Raw genomic sequence first — 22,093 nt, forward strand, 5'->3', positions numbered from 1 at the left:
CAATGAGAATATTTCATTCATTCAGATCTAGGATGTGTTCTTTGAGTGTCCCCTTTATTTTTTTTAGTAGTATATTTGTAGCTCAGGGTTGAAATGAGCTTGGTGCTCTCTGAGCTTTTCTTGTAGACCTTTCGTTACCCAAACTAGGGAATATCATTAGTGCAAGCAAGAAGTTTGCTCTCAGTTTATATTCTAGTTACTTGCCCTGTCAGCGTTAATGGAAGATGGTCTTGAAGGTTCTTTCGTTGGCTGTTTATACGCCTGTATTGTCAAACCCACGCCGCTTGGGGGCGCATGCGTAGCGCCAAAGCTCTGGAGCCAGCGGGGAGCCGGAGAACGCCTGCGCATGTAAGGGAAGGCGAGCCGATTTTAGCGCTTGCGCAAGAGGAGACATCCTGAATGCGGCCTTTCCAGCATCCGGGTTCTTGAGCCGGGCCCCGCTTTTGTTTATCTCGGGGAGAAGGCGTGGTTAAGCGCTCGGCGACGCCCGCAGTCAGCTGAGCGCGCGCCGGCTACCTTTCCGAGGCGCGGTAAGTGAGGAGGGGGTGGGGGGTGCGACCTCTCAGCCTCCAACGGAGGATGTGACTGGATATGTCCGAGAGTCGCTGACCGGTGTGGGTGTAGCGCGGGCTGGAGAGGCTGGGGTCGCCCTAGCGCCCCCCCCCAAAGTAAGGCCTCGGAGAGCCGCGCTCCTTCGCTCTGCCCCCCCCCCGGCTTAACTCTGCGACTGAATAAATCCGCTTGGGCGGGGGGGAGCGAGGGAGGGGTCTACTGCCTCGTAGATCCGGACGGCGACGGCCCCAATGACTGACTGGGGAATTCTGGGAATTGAAGTCCACACACCTCTGAACCTGATTAGATGACAAAAGATGGCTGTACTGTATTCTGTTGTGCGATCCCAAAGAGAGTGGAGATGTTTAGGGTTCAGTAACTGGGATTTCCAGGTAAAGGTAACGGTGATTGATTTTAGTAAGGGGAGTTTTATTTTTATTTTTTTTAATTAGCCTGGCATACGAAGACAACACTGAAATGTCACTGGCAGGTTTATTTATTTATTAGATTTGTATGCCGCCCTTCTCCGAGGATTCTGCTCACAGCATATAATATAACAATACAGCAGTGTTTCCCAACCTTGGCAACTTGAAGATATTTGGACTTCAACTCCCAGAATTCCTCAGCCAGCGAATGCTGGTTGGGGAATTCTGGGAGTTGAAGTCCAAATATCTTCAAGTTGCCAAGGTTGGGACACACTGCAATACAATACAAGGGCAAATCTAATTAAATTTAAAATTACAATCTAAAAATCCAATGTTTAAAAACAATCATACCAGTTCAATCATACAACATATATCTCATTTCGTTGGCCAGGGGGCTGAGACCTAATTGCCCCAAACCTGGCGACATAGGTGAGTCTTAAGACTCTTGCGGAAGGCGAGGAGGGTGGGGGCAGTATGAATCTCTGAAGGGAGTTGATTCCAGAGGGCTGGGGCCACCACAGAGAAGACTCTTCCCTTAAGGCCCCACCAAGCAACATTGTCTGGCTGACGGGACCTGGAGGAGGCCAACTCTGTGGGAACTAATCTGTCACTGGGACTCATATTATATAGGTTTTTAATGATGTATGTTGTGTATGATGTATGTTGTGTGGATCCAGCTTTACTGGCTGGGGAATTCTGGGAGTTGGAGTCCACAAGCCTTAAAGTTCCCAAGGTTGGAGACACCTGATCTAGAGGCCCGTGGGTTAATTGAATGAAACAGTGTGCTTTTTGGGATAAACCTAACAGGAGGTGTGAGTGATGCTCTTATGGCAGGAAGCGGGAGTATTTTTTGTCGTTGTTAGTTGCAAAGTCATGTCCAACCCATCATGACCCCATAGACAACGTTCCTCCAAGTCATCATGTCCTCTACCATCCTCTAGAGCAGTGTTTCCCAACCTTGGCAACTTGAAGAAATTTGGACTTCAACTCCCAGAACACCCCAGCCAGCGAATGCTGGCTAGGGAATTCTGGGAGTTGAAGTCCAGATATCTTCAAGTTGCCAAGGTTGGGAAACACTGCTCTAGAGTCCATTTAAGCTCATGCCAACTGCTTCAGTGACTCCATCCAGCCACCTCAATCTCTCTCGTCCCCTTCTTCTTTTACCCTCAATCGTTCCCAGCATTAGTCTCTTCTCTAGTGAGTCCTTCCTTCTCATTTGGTGGCCAAAGTATTTGAGTTTCATCTTCAGGATCTGGCCTTCTAAAGAGCCATCAGGATTGATCTCCTCTAGGACTGACCCGATTGATCCAAGGGACTCGTAGGAGTCTTCTGCAGCACCATAGTTCAAAGGCCTCCATTCTTTGGCGCTCAGCCTTCCTTATGGTCCAACTTTCACAGCCAAAAATTGCAACTGGGAAAACCACAGTCTTGATTATACACACTTTTGTTGGCAGGGTGGTGTCTCCACTTTTTACTATGCTGTCTAGATTTGCTATAGCAAATAGGAGCAAGGGTTTTTTTTAATTTCTTGGCTGCAGTCCCAATCTGCGGTGATCTTGAAGGCCAGGAAAATAAAATCTGTCACTATCTCCATTTCTTCCCCATCTCCTTCCCCATTGTTTCAACTCCTACCCTCAAAACGTCGCTACAGAGCACTGCACACCAAGACAACTAGACACAAGAACAGTTTTTTTCCGAACGCCATCACTCGGTTAAACAAATAATCCCCTCAACACTGTCAGACTTTCTACTAAATCTGCACTTCTATTCTACTAGTTTTTCTCATCATTCCTATCACCCATTTCCTCCCATGTTGACTGTATGACTGTAACTTGTTGCTTATATCCTAAGATTTTTATTAATATTGCTTCTTCATTGCTTATTTGACCCCTATGACAATCATTAAGTGTCGTACCACATGATTCTTGACAAATGTTTATTTTATTTTATGTACACTGAGAGCATCTGCACCAAGACAAACTCCTTGTGTGTCCAATCACACTTGGCCAATAAAATTCTATTCTATTCTATCTATTTGCCAGGAATTGAGAGGGTCAGATGCCATGATATCAATTTTCCTAATGTTGAGTTTCAAGCCAACTTTTTGCACTCTCCTTCTTCACCCGCATCAAGAGGCTCTTTAGTTCCTCTTCACTTTAGAGTGGTATCATCTGCATATTTTAGGGAGCCTTTTAGCCCCACAATAGTCGGGCGAAGCAGTGGAAGTGATGTGCCGGTGCTTGGAGGCTGTTGGGGTCTGGATGGGTGTCAACAGACTCAAACTCAACCCGGATAAGACGGAGTGGCTGTGGGTTTTGCCTCCCAAGGACAATTCCATCTGTCCATCCATCACCCTGGGGGGGGAGTCACTAACCCCCTCAGAGAGGGTCCGCAACTTGGGTGTCCTCCTCGATCCACAGCTCACATTAGAGAAACATCTTTCAGCTGTGGCGAGGGGGGCGTTTGCCCAGGTTCGCCTGGTGCACCAGTTGCGGCCATATTTGGACCGGGAGTCACTGCTCACAGTCACTCATGCCCTCATCACCTCGAGGCTCGACTACTGTAACGCTCTCTACATGGGGCTACCTTTGAAAAGTGTTCGGAAACTTCAGATCGTGCAGAATGCAGCTGCGAGAGCTATCATGGGCTTTCCTAAATTTGCCCATGTCACACCAACACTCCGCAGTCTGCATTGGTTGCCGATCAGTTTCCGGTCACAATTCAAAGTGTTGGTTATGACCTATAAAGCCCTTCATGGCACCGGACCAGAATATCTCCGGGACCGCCTTCTGCCGCACGAATCCCAGCGACCAGTTAGGTCCCACAGAGTTGGCCTTCTCCGGGTCCCGTCAACTAAACAATGTCGTTTGGCGGGACCCAGGGGAAGAGCCTTCTCTGTGGCGGCCCCGACCCTTTGGAATCAACTCCCCCCAGATATCAGAGTTGCCCCCACCCTCCTAGCCTTTCGTAAGCTCCTTAAAACCCACCTCTGTCGTCAGGCATGGGGGAATTGACATGTTCCTTCCCCCTAGGCTTATAAAATTTGTGTATGGTATGCTAGTGTGTATGATTGGTTTTTAACTTGTGGTGTTCTTAAAATTAATTTAATATTGGATTTGTCTTGTATTGCTGTTGCTGTGAGCCGCCCCGAGTCTGCGGAGAGGGGCGGCATACAAATCTGATTAAACTAAACTAAACTAAACTAAACAATAAAACTCATATAGAAAAGTCAGAGCTATTTCAGTAGAACTCAAAGATGCTTTTTCAAAAGGCAACTGGGTTTCATTTTTCCTTTTTTAAATTATTATTAATATTTTTATTGATTTTTATAATATAAAACACACACACAACATATAACATGTGATGGGTGATTGTGCCCACCACCAGACAATCAGTCATACCCCACCACCAGTTGGGGGTATTTCTTGTATAAATCATTTAAACCTGTTGTGGTTAGCTCTGGCCCAGCTCCTGCCCCAAGGACTGTGGATGTGGGGGAGACATGCACATGCTGCAGGCCTGTTTTTCCCCCGGTGGAATCTGCTGATGAAGGCTCCTCTGACCAAGAAGACATGAGTGACAGGGAGGAGGAGAGTGTGGCAGACAGCTCAGAAGGAGATCAATTCTCTAGCTCCTCCTTGGATTCGGAACAAGAGTTAATGATACAGCCACGCATGCGGAGAGCGATGCATAGGCAACAACAACTGAGATATTATTATCAAAGAAAATGAGGCCACCTGTGGTTGGGTGGGGCTGTGGTAATTAGTGAGGCTGCTATAAAGAGCAGCCTGTGGGTTTGGCAATTGTGGAGGATTATCTGATCGTTGTGTTTCGTGACTGCTTTACTGACTTTGACCTTTTGTGGGCTGATTTTCCCCCGCTTTGAAACTAAACCAGAGCAAAGGGTGTTTCACTTTGTGAAAGAAGAAGGACTGTGAATTGCCTCCCAGCTGCAAGCTAAGTATCACAGAACTGATAAGGGACTTGTACAAATTACCAGGTTGTTTGGAGACGAGTGTTCTTTGCTATACCAAAAGAGGGCTTGGTTTAAGTGAATTTTCATTATAAAGAACATTGTTTTGATTTTTCAAACGTGTGTGTGTCTGAAATTTGTACCTGTGAATTTTTGGGAGGATTCTACCAGAGAGCCCGACAGAACAAAACCCAAGAGTGAAATATTTCTTTACATATTATAGAGTGATTCCAACTCTAAGAAACAAGTTGGTTTCATTTTTCCTTGAAGTCATTTCGCTTCTCATCCAAGGAGCTTCTTCAGTTGCCTTTTGGAAAAGCCCCTTTGGGACAACCACGACTGGATGACTGAGGATCTCCATAGATATTTCAGTAGAACAGTCAAGACTATTTCAGTAGACTTGATTGCTATGTATTTGGGGCAACTTGTTTTTGATCTGTGAATAATATTCACCAACTGGGTTACTGAAGTTTCCTTGTACAAGGATGTTTGGAAGGTGAGGCTCTAGTTGTTATTGGAGTTTTGTGTTTGTTGCAGTGTAGCCATTTTGTTGATAGAAAGGGCAAACTTTGTGTTCATTTGAGACAACTTGCAGAAATTATCTGAAAAGTATGTGAATAACTATTTGCACCTTTTTTTGGCGGAGGGGTTTTTATTCTGAGTTTGCTGAAATATCTCTAGTAAAGGAAGTTTTAAATGGAATATTTTCAATTGTGTGATCGTCTGTTTTCGTTTTTAAAAAGCAGTTTGCTGATGGTAAACATTTGCTTGTTAACTGGTGAGACCACATTTGGAATACTGTGTTCAGTTCTGGAGACCTCACCTACAAAAAGATATTGACAAAATTGAACGGGTCCAAAGATGGGCTACAAAAATAGTGGAAGGTCTTAAGCATAAAACATACCAGGAAAGACTTCATGAACTCAATCTGTATAGTCTGGAGGACAGAAGGAAAAGGGGGGACATGATCAAAACATTTAAATATGTTAAAGGGTTAAATAAGGTTCAGGAGGGAAGTGTTTTTAATAGGAAAGTGAACACAAAAGCAAGGGGACACAATCTGAAGTTAGTTGGGGGGGAAATCAAAAGCAACGTGAGAAAATATTATTTCACTGAAAGAGTAGTAGATCCTTGGAACAAACTTCCAGCAGACGTGGTAGATAAATCCACAGTAACTGAATTTAAACATGCCTGGGATAAACATATATCCATCCTAAGATAAAATACAGAAAATAGTATAAGGGAAGACTAGATGGATCATGAGGTCTTTTTCTGCCATCAGTCTTCTATGTTTCTATATAACAGCATATTATATAATCAAATGCCTCTGGAGACTAACAGAGCACAGCTGAGATATGTTTCAGCACTTCTGGATCTCTGTGTATCTGTACTTCATAGATCTCTAAAGATATGGAATTGATGAAAGAATTGAAGGAAAACTTATCAAATTTGCTGATGACACAAAGCTAGGCAGTGTTATACTAAACAAGACAGAGATTGGATTCAAAAAGATCTAGACAAGCTTGAACAATGGGTTGAAACTAACAGAATGATATTTAAGAGAAAGAAATGCAAGATCCTACATCTGGCAAAAATAATGAAAACAGCCCATATAGAATGGGATGAATATGTCTCAGCAGCACCACAGGTGAGAAGGACCTGGGTGTATTGGTAGATCACAGATTAAACCTGAGTCGACAGTGTGAAGTAGCTGCAAAAAAGGCAAACACAATCCTGGGATGAGGAGCATAGAATCTAGCTCATGTGAAATAATTATTCCTCTCTACAGGACTTTGGTACGACCACACTTGGAATAATACTGTGTTCAGTTCTGGGGGGCCCAGTTTTAAAAGAACATTGATAAACTAGAGCAAATTTATTTGTTTGTTTGTTTGTTTGTTTGTTTGTTTATTTATTTATTTATTTATTTATTTATTTATTTATTTATTTATTTATTTATTTATTTATTTATACAATAAATAATATTGGATTTGTATGCCGCCCCTCTCCGTAGACTCGGGGCGGCTAACAATGATAAAAACAACATGTAACAATCCAATCCAATACTAAAATAACTAAAAAAAACCTTATTATAAAAACCAAACATACATACAGACATACCATGCGTAAATTGTAAAGGCCTAGGGGGAAAGAATATCTTAGTTCCTCCATGCCTGGCGGCAGGGGTAGGTTTTAAGAAGTTTACAAAAGGCGAGGAGGGTGGGGGCAATTCTAATCTCTGGGGGGAGTTGGTTCCAGAGGGCCGGGCCTGCCACAGAGAAGGCTCTTCCCCTGGGGCCCACCAAATGACATTGTTTAGTTGATGGGACCCGGAGAAGGCCCACTCTGTGGGACCTAACTGGTCGCTGGGATTCGTGCAGCAGAAGGCGGTCCCTGAGATAGTCTGGTCCGGTGCCATGAAGGGCTTTATAGGTCATAACCAACACTTTGAAAAGTTCAAAGGAGAGTTACAAGGATGGTGAGTGGTTTGGAAACCACGTCCTCTGAGGAACGGTTAAAGGATCTAGGGATGTTTAGTCTGCAAAGGAGAAGACTGAGAGGAGACTTGATAGCTGTCTACAAATATCACAGAGCAGAGGGATCAGCATTGTTCTCCTTAGCACATGGAAGGACTAGAAACAATGGAATGAAACCACAAGGGAGTAGATTTAGATTAGATATCAGAAAAAACTTTCTAACAGTAAGGGTGATAAACCATTGGAACAGTTTGCCACAGGAGATGGTGGGCTCGCCTTCACTGGAGGTCTTCAAACAGAGACTGGACAGTCATCCTTCTGGGATGGTTTTATTGAATCCTGCATTGAGTAGGGGGTTGGACCCAATGACCCTGGAGGTCCCTTCCAGCTCTATGATTCTATGATATCTGTCACATTTTTATATGCACCTTGGATTCTAACACTTTGAAAGCAGTAAATACAGTTAAACCCACACATTTAAAACAAAACCAGAGAAAGAAAAATCACGTTCATTTTCTCGCCTAGGTTCTTCAGAGGATTGAAATATGTCTGGGTTCCTTGAAAACGTTAGATGCTCCGAATGTGTTGACTGGGGAGAAAAACGAAACACAATCGCTTCCATTGCAGCTGGTGTGCTGGTGTGTATGTTTAATTCTTATTTGTACATTAATATGCTTTACATTACATATGGAACTCTGCACTTTGATATGGCCCAAAGGCTAATCAGTAAAGTAAACTAAATTAAACTACTAGGTGATATAAAAATCTTTAATGTTATTATGAATTATTATGAGTTATTATGAATTATTATTGTTATTATGAATATTTTACATGCCTATTATGAAAGAATCCATCGATTGAAAGGTATTGATCTAATTCAGTAAATTTAGAATGTAGCTTGTTCATGTTTACTATAATCTTTTCTCATTGTCTCTGGAATATTGTTATTGTGATAAAAGATGAGCATTGTGTTGATGATGCTGATAATGGAAATGTGTTCAGTTTTTTACAGGGTGGTGGATTATAATAGATGCAGCCGTCAAATATCCAGGTTCAGCAGAGTTCAACCATTCATACCATGCTTGTGGAGTTATAGCGACAGTTGCATTCCTAATGTAGGTAACACTTCTGTCCCAATGTTAAAAATAATTTTTAAATGATTTATTTATTTATTATTTTATTATTCATTTGTCCAATACAGAATACATATGGAAGAGAATATACATGAAATAATATATATAAAGATAATATGTAAAAATAGAGAAGATATATGAAAGGAAGAAAATATATAGTATATGATATATGAGATAAAGGAAAGACAATTGGACAGGGGATGAAAGGCACACTGGTGCACTTATGTACGCCCCTTACTGACTTCTTAGGAACCTGGAGAGGTCAATCGTGGAGAGTCTAAGGGAGAAATGTTGGGGGTTAGGGGTTGACACTATTGAGTCCGGTAATGAGTTCCACGCTTCGACAACTCGATTGTTAAAGTCATATTTTTTACAGTCAAGTTTGGAGCGGTTAATATTAAGTTTGAATCTGTTGCGTGCTCTTGTGTTGTTGTGGTTGAAGCTGAAGTAGTCATTGGCTGGTAGGACGTTGCAATGTTTTAGGATTTATTGTAGTGTAAAAAAAACTTTCTTTAGAATTTGTGTTGAAATATGTGTTCAAATTTAATGCTTGATATTCAACATCTAACTGATTGTTCTGTAATTTAATCATGCTGAATAAATACTCAGTTTAACCAAGCCCTACATTTATTTTGTTTTGAGATATAGCTACCTTAGTATAAATTACTTTTATGGGCAATGGACTGAGATTGCTTAGAGTTTAGGTAGAACATGAGTCCTCAAACTTCCCTGCTTCAGCCCGCCAAAGCCATTAATTCAGTCCGTCAAGGGACCACAAGGCTGCCCCGCCCACATCACCCCGCCCACCCTTCGGCTGAGCGCACAACTTACCTTCACGAGCCCCACAGGCTGAAACTGAAAGGTAAGGCCAACAATTTTGGCCTGTAGAGACATTCTGGAGGCAGGGGAGGTGAAAAATGGGGCGCACAGATGCCCCAGGAGGCCAAAAAATGGGCAAAACCACCCCAATTTTTGGCCAACAAATTGGTTGTTTTGACCTGCAGAATGTTCTTGGAGGCGAGGGAGGTGAAGGACAGGGCACAGGAGGCCAGGGCTGCGGTTTTTAATAGGAAAGTGAACGCAAGAACAAGGGGACACAATCTGAGGTTAGTTGGGAGAAAGATCAGAAGCAATGTGAGAAAATATTATTTTACTGAAAGAGTAGTAGATGCTTGGAACAAACTTCCAGCAGACGTGGTTGGTAAATCCACAGTCACTGAATTTAAACATGCCTGGGATAAACATAGATCCACCCTAAGATAAAATACAGGAAATAGTATAAGGGCAGACTAGATGGACTATGAGGTCTTTTTCTGCCGTCAGTGTTGCTATGCTGAAGTCAGGGGAGATTAAAAGCAGAGTGCACAGATGCCCCAGGAGGCAAAAAAAAAACCCAGGCAAAAAAGGCCTTGTTTTTCACTCCCCTGCCTCCAGAAAATAGAGAAAGACAGAGAAAGAGAGATAGAAAAAGAGAGAGAAAGAGATGGAGATGCAGATTTCTCAAGCTCCTTGGGGCTGAGAAGAATTGCTGCAAAACTGAGTTTGCTGAAGTGGACCACTAGGATCCTAAACAACTGGAAAAAATGACCTAGTAAAAAGAAAAGTCACCCAAGAGCAACATGCAAACAAAAGCAAATAAAACGCACCCAGAAGCAAAACAAATTAAAGTTTAATTTGTGTGCATTGTTAAATTGGCCACGCTCACCTAGTCACATGACCTAGCCACACTCACTTGGCCGGTCCGCCCCCCCCCCTCCCAGCAGTCTGAAGGACCATGAATTGGCCTCCTGTTTAAAAAGTTCGAGGACCCCGTGGTAGAGCATCTGGAAGGCCACATATTGCCCACGGTTGTCCCAGTTTCAGATGGAAATTCCTGATAGGGGACCACATTGCCATAGCAATGAAAAATTAGGCTCAGAAGCACCTGTAGGCTGACTTGTGTCATGAAAAAAAAAAGCTAGATGGCACTAACAAGTTTTTGCCTTCACCTTCCTTCCTCTTGCAACATAGGGATAATACAGTGTTCCCTCGATTTTCGCGGGGGATGCGTTCCGAGACCGCCCACGAAAGTCGAATTTCCGCGAAGTAGAGATGCGGAAGTAAATACACTATTTTTGGCTACGAACAGTGTCACAAGCCTTCCCTTAACACTTTATACCCCTAAATTACCATTTCCCATTCCCTTAGCAACCATTCAGTTTATTACCATGTTTATTTATAAAAGTTTATTTTTAAAATTTTTTATTAAAGGTGGATGAAAGTTTGGCGATGACACCTGACGTCATCGGGCAGGAAAAACCGTGGTATAGGGAAAAAACCGCAAAGTATTTTTTAATTAATATTTTTGAAAAACCGTGGTATAGGCTTTTCGCGAAGTTCGAACCCGCAAAAATCGAGAGAACACTGTAATTCTAGTCTGCCTCGTGCTGTCACTGAAAGAAAGGCAAAAATATAATGCAAAGCTAATATTCCATACAGTTCAATATGTCGTCAGTTGCTGAATTCTCAATGCTGATGCCAAATTCCATTCGGTGTTGTTTTGTGTAGGATCAATGCCGTCTCCAACGGTCAAGTTCGTGGGGACAGTTACAGTGAAGGGTGTCTTGGACAAACAGGTAAAGATTTTTTCTCTTGTTACCGTATTTTTCAGATGATAAGATGCACTTTTGTTTTGGGGGAGGAAAATAAAAAGACTTTATCTTTACATAGCTATTTTGGTTATGCAGAGGATTGGAGATAGAGCTTCCCAGCCCAATTTCAAAATATCTCAAAATTTCTTTTATTGATTTGATTTGATTTGATTTGTATGCCGCCCCTCTCCGAAGACTCGGGGCGGCTAACAACAGCAATAAAAACAATATAACAGTGGAACAAATCTAATATTAAAAACATATAAAACCCTATCATTACTTAAAAACCAAACAGCAACATTCATAGCAAACATAAAACAAAGTATAAAAAATAGCCTGGGGGAAAGTGTCTCAACTCCCCCATGCCTGGCGGTATAAGTGAGTCTTAAGTAGTTTACGAAAGACAGGAAGGGTGGGGGCAGTTCTAATCTCCGGGGGGAGTTGGTTCCAGAGGGCTGGGGCCGCCACAGAGAAGGCTCTTCCCCTGGGGCCCGCCAAACAACATAGTTTAGTCGACAGGACCCGGAGTAGGCCAACTCTGTGGGACCTTATCGGTCGCTGGGATTCGTGCGGTAGCAGGCGGTTCCGGAGGTAGTTTTAAGGACATGCAGTGAAAAAAAAATATTTTCCTAAAGGGGTGTGTTTGAAAACATAATGTGCTACATTTGTACATTGGGGAAATACATTTTTAGGGTTTTGATCATAGAAAATTCCTAACAGTCCACAGGTGTTCCCGTACAAGCAAGATAATCCGTTTGTGTCATGAATCTTGAATTTAATTTATTTTGAAAATAATGAGGTTATCTTTGGTTATATTAAGGTGCTCGGATCTGGCTATTCATTGGTTTCATGTTGGCATTTGGATCCCTGATTGCATCAATGTGGGTTCTCTTTGGAGGCTACGTTATCAATGGTAAGGAATATTGTTGAAATTGTAGTCTTCTTTTGAAAAAAGTATGTATTTGTTTTCTCTGTGTGAAGCTCTTCTAAAATTCCATTAGAAATTAAAAATAATTTCATAAAGTTCTTCTCTTATATAAAGACAGTTCTTTCCTGGAGGTTGAATACAGTTATATTACCACTGACTTGTCTTTAAAATTTTTAGGTAGTGTTCACACAGGCACAAAATCTAATATAGTATAGGTCACAATGGGCTGAGTTTTAAATATACTGCTCAAAAAAATAAAGGGAACACTCAAATTATACATCCTAGATCTGAATGAATGAAATATTCTCAATGAATACTTTGTTCTGTACAAAGTTGAATGTGCACAACAGCATGTGAAATGGATTGTCAACCAGATTTTGCTTCCTAAGTGGACAGTTTGATTTCACAGAAGTTTGATTTATTTGATTAGATTAGATTAGATTTATTGGATTTATATGCCGCCCCTTTCCGCAGACTCGGGGCGGCTCACAACAATGGTGAAGAACAGTACATAGTAACAAATCTAATATTTAAGAATCTAGATTTAGATTAAAAAGTCCAAAAAAAGAAACCCCAATATATAAAAAACAACATGCAATCGAATCATGCACAAAAACTACATGGGCAAGGGGGAGATGTTTCAATTCCCCCATGCCTGACGGCAGAGGTGGGTTTTAAGAAGTTTACGCAAGGCAAGGAGGGTGAGGGCAATCCTAATCTCTGGGGGGAGCTGGTTCCAGAGGGTCGGAGCCACCACAGAGAAGGCTCTTCCCCTGGGTCCCGCCAGACGACATTGTTTAGTCGACGGGACCCGGAGAAGGCCAACTCTGTGGGACCTAACCGATCGCTGGGATTCGTGCAGCAGAAGGCGGTCTCACAGATATCCTGGTCCGATGCCATGAGTTATTTTTGGAGTTATATTGTGGTGTTTAAATGTTCCCATTATTTTTTTGAGCAGCGTATGGACAAATCATTAATATGCTTTAATATGTTCTATGAACATGTCTTCAGAGAATCCTGAGTTGCGAAAGTTCATCCTTAACATCTTTGTAGTAACTATTATTTCTAAGAAATATATTCTTTATAATGTGATCGTAGGCATATTTACAGAGTTATCGTACCTAGCAGAATGAGATTTGCTCTGAGGAAGTTTATTTATATTCCATCTTTCTACCATTTCAAATCCTACTTGCTGTTTAGTTTTTCAGTATGTAATTACTTCCTGAAGTTTGAATTAGAATGCCTTGAACAATATTTTAATTGGGTCAATTAAAAATCTAGCAAAAAGATGATCATGATAGAAAAACAGTGTCAAATTTTGCAAGTAAATAAACTCCTAAATAAAACTATTAGATGCATTCCTAAAAACTGATTCTGATAAAAATGGCAGCATCAGAATCCATCTATTAATGCTTTTAGTATTGAGAAAATAAAGTACTATATAGCGGTGTGGGGAGATGCTAATAATAAACTTTAGGAACCTGGTAAAATAATTCTTTTTTCTACAGACAAACAAGGCAAACCACCAGTTTATCCAGGAATTGCAGTCTTCTTTCAAAATGCTTTTATTTTCTTTGGGTAAGAATGCTTTCCATCCTTTATTTGGATTTATTATGCACATTATTATGCTCATCTATTATCTAGTGTGATAATCTATTTATATATAGAGATATAGAGATATATCTCTCTCAACCTGGATATTTTTGGAAGCCCTGGGTAAGTAGCTGTTAAAAAAGATTGGAGGCAGTGGTAAAAATAAAGCAGTTTATGATACTAATATAAATTTTAGCACTGATGTATGGGAGGATTACCATAAAACTGATAAAATTGGAATGCTTTAAAAAAAGATTTATTTGAGATATTTATATCACCATTCCCTTTTATGCTAATTAAAATAAAATGCTTACTGAGCCAACAAAACTAATCATAAAAATGTATTTATAGAGTGCCTTTTATTGAGATACACATCAACCAGCGTAGTTAGTTAAAATCGTAATGTCAAAGATGGGCAGTAAATATAAATCTTTACTGAATAAAAGTATAAAAGCAAAACTAAACAAATCAAAAAGCAATATCAAACAAGAACCAGCAGCAGAATCTGATGAAATAAAAGTTTCTCTGAAATTTACACTATATTTTCATTTAAAGATATACAGTGTGTGTGTGTGTGGAAAGTATTTAGTCAGACACCAATTGTGCAAGTTCTCCCACTTAAAAAGATAAGATATGGGGAAAAGGAGTCCTCAGTCTGAGTATTGCATTGGCAGTTCTGTGTTAGCAAAAACTTCAGAAGAGAAGAATTTAGGGGTAGTGATTTCTGACAGTCTCAAAATGGGTGAGCAGTGTGGTCGGGCAGTAGGAAAAGCAAGTAGGATGCTTGGCTGCATAGCTAGAGGTATAACAAGCAGGAAGAGGGAGATTGTGATCCCCTTATATAGAGCGCTGGTGAGACCACATTTGGAATAGTGTGTTCAGTTCTGGAGACCTCACCTACAAAAAGATATTGACAAAATTGAACGGGTCCAAAGACGGCTACAAGAATGGTGGAAGGTCTTAAGCATAAAACATATCAGGAAAGACTTAATGAACTCCATCTGTATAGTCGGGAGGACAGAAGGAAAAGGGGGGACATGATCGAAACATTTAAATATGTTAAATGGTTAAATAAGGTCCAGGAGGGAAGTGTTTTTAATAGGAAAGTGAACACAAGAACAAGGGGACACAATCTGAAGTTAGTTGGGGGAAAGATCAAAAGCCACATGAGAAAATATTATTTTACTGAAAGAGTAGTAGATCCTTGGAACAAACTTCCAGCAGACGTGGTTGGTAAATCCACAGTAACTGAATTTAAACATGCCTGGGATAAACATATATCCATCCTAAGATAAAATACAAAAAATAGTATAAGGGCAGACTAGATGGACCATGAGGTCTTTTTCTGCCGTCAGTCTTCTATGTTTCTATGTTTCTAAGAGAGGCCTGTAATTGACATCATGGATAGACCTCGACTATGAGAGACAACATGAGAAAATACATCCAGAAAATCACATTGTCTGATTTTTAACGGATTTATTTCCAAATTCTAATGGAAAATATTTGGTCAATAACAAAAGTTCATCTCAATACTTTGTTATATATCCTTTGTTGGCAATGACAGAGGTCAAACATTTCCTGTAAGTCCTCACAAGGTTGGCACACACTGTTGCTGCTATGTTGTCCCATTCCTCCATGCAGATCTCCTCAAGAGCAATGATGTTTTGGGGCTGTCACTGGACAACACGGACTTTCAACTCCCTCCATAGGTTTTTTATAGAGTTGAGATCTGGAAACTGGCTAGGACACTCCAGGACCTTAAAATGCTTCTTATGAAGCCACTGCTTCGTTGCCCTGGCAGTGTATTTGGGATCATTGTCATGTTGAAAGATCCAGCCACGTTCCATCTTCAGTGCCCTTGCTGATGGAAGGTGGTTTGCACTCAAAATCTCACGATATATGGCTCCATTTATTCTTTCATGTACATGGATCAGTCGTCCTGGTCCCTTTGCAGAGAAACTGCCCCAAAACATGATGTTACCACCCCCTGCTTCATAGTAGCTATGGTATTCTCTGGATGCAACTCAGCATTCTTCCTCCTCCAAACACGACGAGTTGTGTTTCCACCAAACAGTTCTACTTTGGTTTCATCTGACCATATGACATTCTCCCAATACTCTTCTGGATCATCCAGATGCTCTCTAGCAAACTTTAGATGGCCTGGACATGGACTGGCTTAAACAGGGGGACACCTCTGGCAATGCAGGATCTGGGTCTCTGGCAGCGTAGTGTATTACTGATGGTAGCCTTTGTTACGTTGGTCCCAGCTCTCTGCAGGTCATTCACTAGGTTCCGCCCCATATGGGTCTGGGATTTTTGCTCACCGTTCTTGTGATCATTTTGACCCCATGGGATGAGATCTTGCATGTAGTCCCAGATTAAGGGAGATTATCAGTGGTCTTGTATTTCTTCCATTTTCTAATTATTGCTCCCAGAGTTGATTTCTTCACACCAAGCTTTATTTTTATTTATTTATTTATTGGATTTGTATGCCGCCCCTCTCCGTAGACTCGGGGCGGCTAACAACAATGATAAAAAAAACACCATGTAACAATCCAATAATAAAACAACTAAAAACCCTTATTATAAAACCAATCATACACACAAACATAACATGCATAACTTGTAATGGCCTGGGGGAAGGAATATCTCAACTCCCCCATGCCTGGTGGCATAAGTGAGTCTTTAGTTTACGAAAGACAGGGAGGGTGGGGGCAGTTCTAATCTCCCGGGGGAGTTGGTTCCAGAGGGCCGGGGCCATCACAGAGAAGGCTCTTCCCCTGGGGCCTGCCAAACGACATTGTTTAGTCGACGGGACCCGGAGAAGGCCAACTCTGTGGGACCTTATCGGTCGCTGGGATTCGTGCGGTAGCAGGCGGTTCCAGAGGTAATCTGGTCCAATGCCATGTAGGGCTTTAAAGGTCATGACCAACACTTTGAATTGTGACCGGAAACTGATCGGAAGCCAATGCAAGCTGCTTGCCTATTTCAGATTCAGTCTTCTCAGCCTGGTGCAGGGCTACAGTTTTGTTTCCGGTGTCCTTCTACAGCTCTTTGGTCTTCACCATAGTGGAGTTTGGAGTCTGACTGAGGTTCTGGACAGGTGTCTTTTATACTGATAACGAATTCAAACAGGTGCCATTACTACAGGTATTGAGTGGAGGACAGAGGAACCTCTTGAAGAAGTTACAGGTCTGTGAGAGCCAGAAATCTTGCTTGTTTGTAGGTGACCAAATATTTTCCACCATAATTTGCTAAGAAATTCGTCAAAAATCAGACAAGGTGCTGGATGTGTTTTCTCATGTTGTCTCTCATGGATGAAGTCTACCTATGATGTCAATTACAGGCCTCTCTCGTCTTTTTAAATGGAAGAACTTGCACAATTGGTGTCTGACTAAATACTCCCCCCCACTATATTAATAAAATGGAAGCTTAAGTTGCACCTTGTATCCTCCATCTGAAATAATATTCAATTTGATTCAGGACAAGGCTGTTCCTCTTTATGTTTTTCTAGAGAAAGGCATCTAAAGACATTTTCAAGATAAGAATATAGTTTATATGCCTAAGAAATCCTTATTTGCCCAAAGAAAAGGGGTTGATAGCCGGTTTTGAAAATTAGGAAATGAGCGACACATTTATGCCAACAATATAAGTGGTTTTTTTTACAAGCACCACGCCAAACTTGCTATTTTATTATAACTCTGCTGCATGTCCATATTTTCAGGTAAATTTTATATAGTGAAACACCTGTAAGCCATAGCAAAAGGAAACAGCAAATTATTGACACTATGGATAGCATTTAAAAACACAGTTGGACTGAGCATGCCAGAAAATTTATACTCAATTTTGATTGTGTCCCATTTGAGCAGCAAAGTTTTGATTTCAGGGCCTTTTTCTCTTTACACTTCCAGTCCAACAAAACTAAGTTCGATTATCTGAGACGGACCGAAACGTGCGGTTATCTGCCTTACATATCATACTAAGCAATAGGTCATTCATTTGTTCAGATCCCAGAAGGCATCAAGCCAAAAATGAAGACACTACTTGAGGAATGGGCAGTATGAAATTAGCCGTTTACTAACATGGATTTTGAATATACAGTGGTACCTCGGTTCTCGACCACAATTCATTCCAGAAGTGTGGTCGAGAACCGATTTGGTCAAGTACCGAATTAATCTATCCCATAGGAAATAATGGAAATGGATTTAATTGGTTCCCAGCCCCTGTTGACTCGCTGGGAAACAATTAAATCTATTTTCTTTATTTCCTATGGGATAAAAAATCTGAGGAGCTCTATAAGAGCTCCAAGCTGCAGGAAGGGTGGGGGCGGCTGCAATCCCGGCAGCTTCGGGGGGCTCCTTTCCTCAGTGCTTTGTCTTGTTACCTGTAGGCAGCTGCACCAACTTTCTCCTTCCCGGAGGCGGCAATGGCGGCGGCTTCCCTTCGAATAGCAACCGCGCCGGGAACGTCACTTAATGAAGGGAAGCTGCTGGAGCGGCGGCAACTGCTGAGATGGCTCCGACGGCTTCCCTTCATCATGTGACGTTCCCGGCGCTGTTGCTCCTCGAAGGGAAGCCGCCGCCGTTGCCGCCACCGGGAAGGAGAAAGTTGGTGCAGCTGCCTACACGTAACAAGACGAAGCACTGAGGAAAGGAGCCCCCCGAAGCTGCCGGGATTGCAGCCGCCCCCACCCTTCCTGCAGCTTGGAGTGCTTATAGAGCTCCTCAGCCCCCCGAAGCTGCTGGGATTGCAGCCGCCCCCGGCGGTAACATTTTGGATAATGAACAAAATTTTCCGTGGCTGTTCGGTATCCAAATTTTTGTTCGGATACCGAAGGAAATTTTTGCTGAAAATTTTGTTCGGTATCCGAAATGTACGACAACCAAAGCATTCGAGAACCGAGATACCACTGTACTAAGGGTGCTTTTGGCTGTAGGGCTAGTCAGGCATTGTGATGCGGGTTCAATGAGGGTGGAGAAGCAAGCTTTCGGATCATGTTTCTTTTGGGGTTGGGAAATGATGGGGGGGGGGGGTCTCTGCTAGTCAAGGTAGGCCATAAAATGGGCAAAGTTTATCTGTGTGGTATACTTTTACTATCATGGCTTCTTTTCTGGCCTGACTTATTTCCTTCCCACACCGGGTTGCCTTTTCAGCAATCAGGGCGTTCCTCTTTGCCTGCAAAGCAGTGTCATCATGTTTAAGATGCTTGGACTTCAACTCCTAGAATTCTCCACCCAAGCACACTGATGGGGGAATTCTGGGAGTTGAAGTTCATACATCTTAAGTGTTGTTGTGGTTAGCTCTGGCCCAGCTCCTGCCCCAAGGACTGTGGATGTGGGGGAGACATCCACATGCCGCAAGCCTGTTTTGCTCCCGGTGGAATCGGCTGATGAAGGCTCCTCTGACCAAGAAGACATGAGTGACAGGGAGGAGGAGAGTGTGGCAGAAAGCTCAGAAGGAGATCAATTATTTCGCTCCTCCTTGGATTCGGAACAAGAGTTAATGATACAGCCATGCATGCGGAGAGCGATGCATAGGCAGCAACAACTGAGAGATTATTATCAAAGAAAATGAGGCCACCTGTGGTTGGGTGGAGCTGTGGTAATTAGTGAGGCTGCTATAAAGAGCAGCCTGTGGGTTTGGCCATTGTGGAGGATTATCTGATCATTGTGTTTCGTGCCTGCCTTGCTGACTTTGACCTTGGTGTGTTGCTTTTTCCCCGCTTTGAAACTAAACCAGAGCAAAGGGTGTTTCACTTTGTGAAAGAAGAAGGACTGTGAATTGCCTCACAGCTGCAAGCTAAGTATCACAGAACTGATAAGGGACTTGTACAAATTACCAGTTTGTTTGGAGACGAGTGCTCTTGGCTATAACAAAAGAGGGCTTGGTTGAAGTGAATTTTCATTATAAAGAACATTGTTTTGAATTTTCAAACATGCGTGTGTGTCTGAAATTTGTACCTGTGAATTTACGGGAGGAGTCTACCAGAGAGCCCGACACAACAACTACCGACAATGCTGCTACCCTTCAAAAAGACCTTAACCATGTGTCAGAATGGGCAAACGAGTGGCAACTTTAAATCTCAACAAATGCTCTTACACATTGGCAAAAAAATAATAATAAATAGGCTGAAAACTATTTCTGTATCAATAGTAATTAGTAGTGGTACAGCAAAGTAGTCAAAGTCACCATTGCAAATGACAGGAGCTATATTAATCTGTAATTGAAGGGAATCTTTCCTATTCTAATATTCCCATATATCTAATAATTTGTCTTTCTTTCTCACAGAGGTCTGGTGTTTAAATTTGGTCGCACTGAGGATTTGTGGCAATAAGTGACGTTTACCATTTTGTAATCTGCTATCAACAAAAGAAGAAAAATTGTCCCAATTTTAAAATCATGATATACATTTCCATTTTTGTTCCTTTCAAATTGAGACTTTTCTACTCTTGGCTTTTTGACATTATTGTAGCCTGTGATGGAAGAGAAACCTTTACTGCCCTCTTTATTGAATGTTTTTGTTATACCTTAATATTAATGTATCTTTTACCGTTCCTTTATTTGGGGGGTATAAGTGCTGGGGTGTTTTTTTTAAATGTGAAATACTTGACTGACGGTGTACATGGAATGCTTGTATATGAAGGTTATTACTTATGTGCATAAAATGTAAGACAAATATACTCTTATTGTATTCCTAACGTGACTTTCTTCTTGGAATTTTTTCGTGAAGTTTTTCAATTTTAGCAAAATCATATCTATAATGGAAATACCGGCTTTTTGCTCAAATACACACCCGGCCTTCCCTGCATAGTGTAGTTTTTCAACAGGTCTAGAAGGTGTTGTTTGCAGAAGGCTGTATGTTCTGTCTGGGTCCCTCCAGAAGCCAACACCAACCAAAAAGAGAAGCCAGACACACTGGTAAAAAGCAAAGGCAGTTTATATAAGTCAAAGCAAACACAGGTAACAGAAACTGTTCTTACAGACAGGAACACGATGAAGCTTCACAGAGGTTTTACAAAGGCCAGGCAATAAAACAGGATTCTTGCTGTCAAAAACAATGCTGGAGATAATAAAACCCATGCCTCCCACAAGTCTTCCAGACCTGTAGGCCACAAGCCAAGATCAGAGACGCCGAGAAGCGAAGCAGGGTCACAGAACTTCCAGTTGATAACGCTCCACAAGGCTGTAAGGGCGGGCCTGCCTTTTCAACCCTGCTGAGGAGAACCACACCCAAACCCAGCTGTTGCCAATTCAGTGATGCAAATACCTTTCTAATTGGTCCCGTCTCTGAGCTGCACGTCGCTGTCTCATGTCAATTATAGCCTGTGCGTCTTCATCCAATGAGTCCAGGCTACTAGCTGGGGAGAGCCCCCCCCCCCAGGGCTCTCAGGCTGCTCTCCCTCCTCCTCTTCCTGACTTTCCTCTCCCCCATCTGCCTGGTCCTCCCCCTCCTGTTCACTGTCCTCCTCCTCTGGGCATGGATCCGGCAGAGACGCAGCCGGTCCCTGAAGAGCCTCAGGCTGAATCACAACACTATAAGAAATGCAATCTTCTAACTTTACAGGAAAGTCAATTCTCAGTTGTGGAAAGGAATTCAGACGTCTGATCTATCCATTGGTTTATGGGTTTTTTTAAATCAAAGCAGTCTTGACACAGGATGCTAAACCAAACCATGATGGCTTGGAGCCACTATGGCGAATCTATGGCATGCATGCCACAGCTGGCGTGCAGAGCCTTCTCTGCGGGCATGCACGCCGTCACCCATGTGCATGCTGCACCGCACCAGCTGATTTTTGGGATGTGCGGGAGGCAGGGCACTTGCAGGAGATACGCATGTAGGGGGTTGTGCATGCAGGCATGGTGGGCAGCCCCCCACAGCCCATTTTTGATCCCAGAAGGCTGCAGGGAGGCCTAATAGGCCCAAAACGAGGGGGTCACATGCGCATGCGTGGAGGGTCATGCGCACATGCGCAGTAGGGAGCACATTGCTGGTATGTTGGCACACAACCAAAAGGTTAGCCATTACATTGTTTTGCCACTATTGTTGTGAGCCGCCCCGAGTCTACGGAGAGGGGCGGCATACAAATTTAATAAATAATAATAATAATCATCATCATCACTGGCTTAGAGTGTGACATGAACTCCATGACTGAAAAACACTGTCTATAAACACAGTGAGAATCATGGCTGGACTCAGTTTCACATAAAGGGTGCGTTCCAAAAGTAATGCAATTTTTTTAAAAAAGTAATTTATTGAACAGATTTGCACAAACATTTGAAATTCTTCAAAATACTGTCCTTGGGCCTCTACACATTTTTTCCAGCGACTCTGCCATGACCGGTACGCGCCCTGGAAGGCGTCTTCGGGGAACTCTTCGTCAC

At 42.3% G+C, this 22,093-nt stretch overlaps 2 protein-coding genes across 2 annotated transcripts in view; one reads left to right on the top strand and one right to left on the bottom strand.

The window, feature by feature from the left end:
* The first annotated feature begins 366 nt into the window (after positions 1–366).
* On the top strand, positions 367–20,409 carry TMEM50A (transmembrane protein 50A). The gene is made up of 7 exons (XM_070764240.1): positions 367–530; positions 7,953–8,065; positions 8,430–8,542; positions 11,108–11,175; positions 12,011–12,103; positions 13,627–13,696; positions 20,000–20,409. The coding sequence occupies exons 2-7, from the start codon at positions 7,973–7,975 to the stop codon at positions 20,043–20,045; spliced, it is 483 nt and encodes a 160-aa protein (XP_070620341.1). The 5' UTR covers positions 367–530; positions 7,953–7,972; the 3' UTR covers positions 20,046–20,409.
* Positions 18,412–22,093, bottom strand: part of LOC139174125 (RH-like protein) — a 38,832-nt gene continuing 35,150 nt past the window's right edge. The window contains exon 12 of the transcript XR_011560305.1: positions 18,412–20,626. The gene's annotated coding sequence lies outside the window, so the exon portion shown is untranslated. The remainder of the gene's footprint in view (positions 20,627–22,093) is intronic.

The sequence above is a fragment of the Erythrolamprus reginae genome, chromosome 11 (assembly GCF_031021105.1).
Source record: "Erythrolamprus reginae isolate rEryReg1 chromosome 11, rEryReg1.hap1, whole genome shotgun sequence".
In the NCBI taxonomy this organism is placed as follows: domain Eukaryota; kingdom Metazoa; phylum Chordata; class Lepidosauria; order Squamata; family Dipsadidae; genus Erythrolamprus; species Erythrolamprus reginae.

Bases quoted from the DNA above. Each gene is read 5' to 3' on its own strand.
- TMEM50A (XM_070764240.1), top strand. From the start codon at position 7,973: ATGTCTGGGTTCCTTGAAAACGTTAGATGCTCCGAATGTGTTGACTGG. The intron at 11,176-12,010 runs GTAAAGATTTTT...GGTTATATTAAG, and splicing joins AGGGTGTCTTGGACAAACAG to GTGCTCGGATCTGGCTATTC. The intron at 13,697-19,999 runs GTAAGAATGCTT...TCTTTCTCACAG, and splicing joins AATGCTTTTATTTTCTTTGG to AGGTCTGGTGTTTAAATTTG.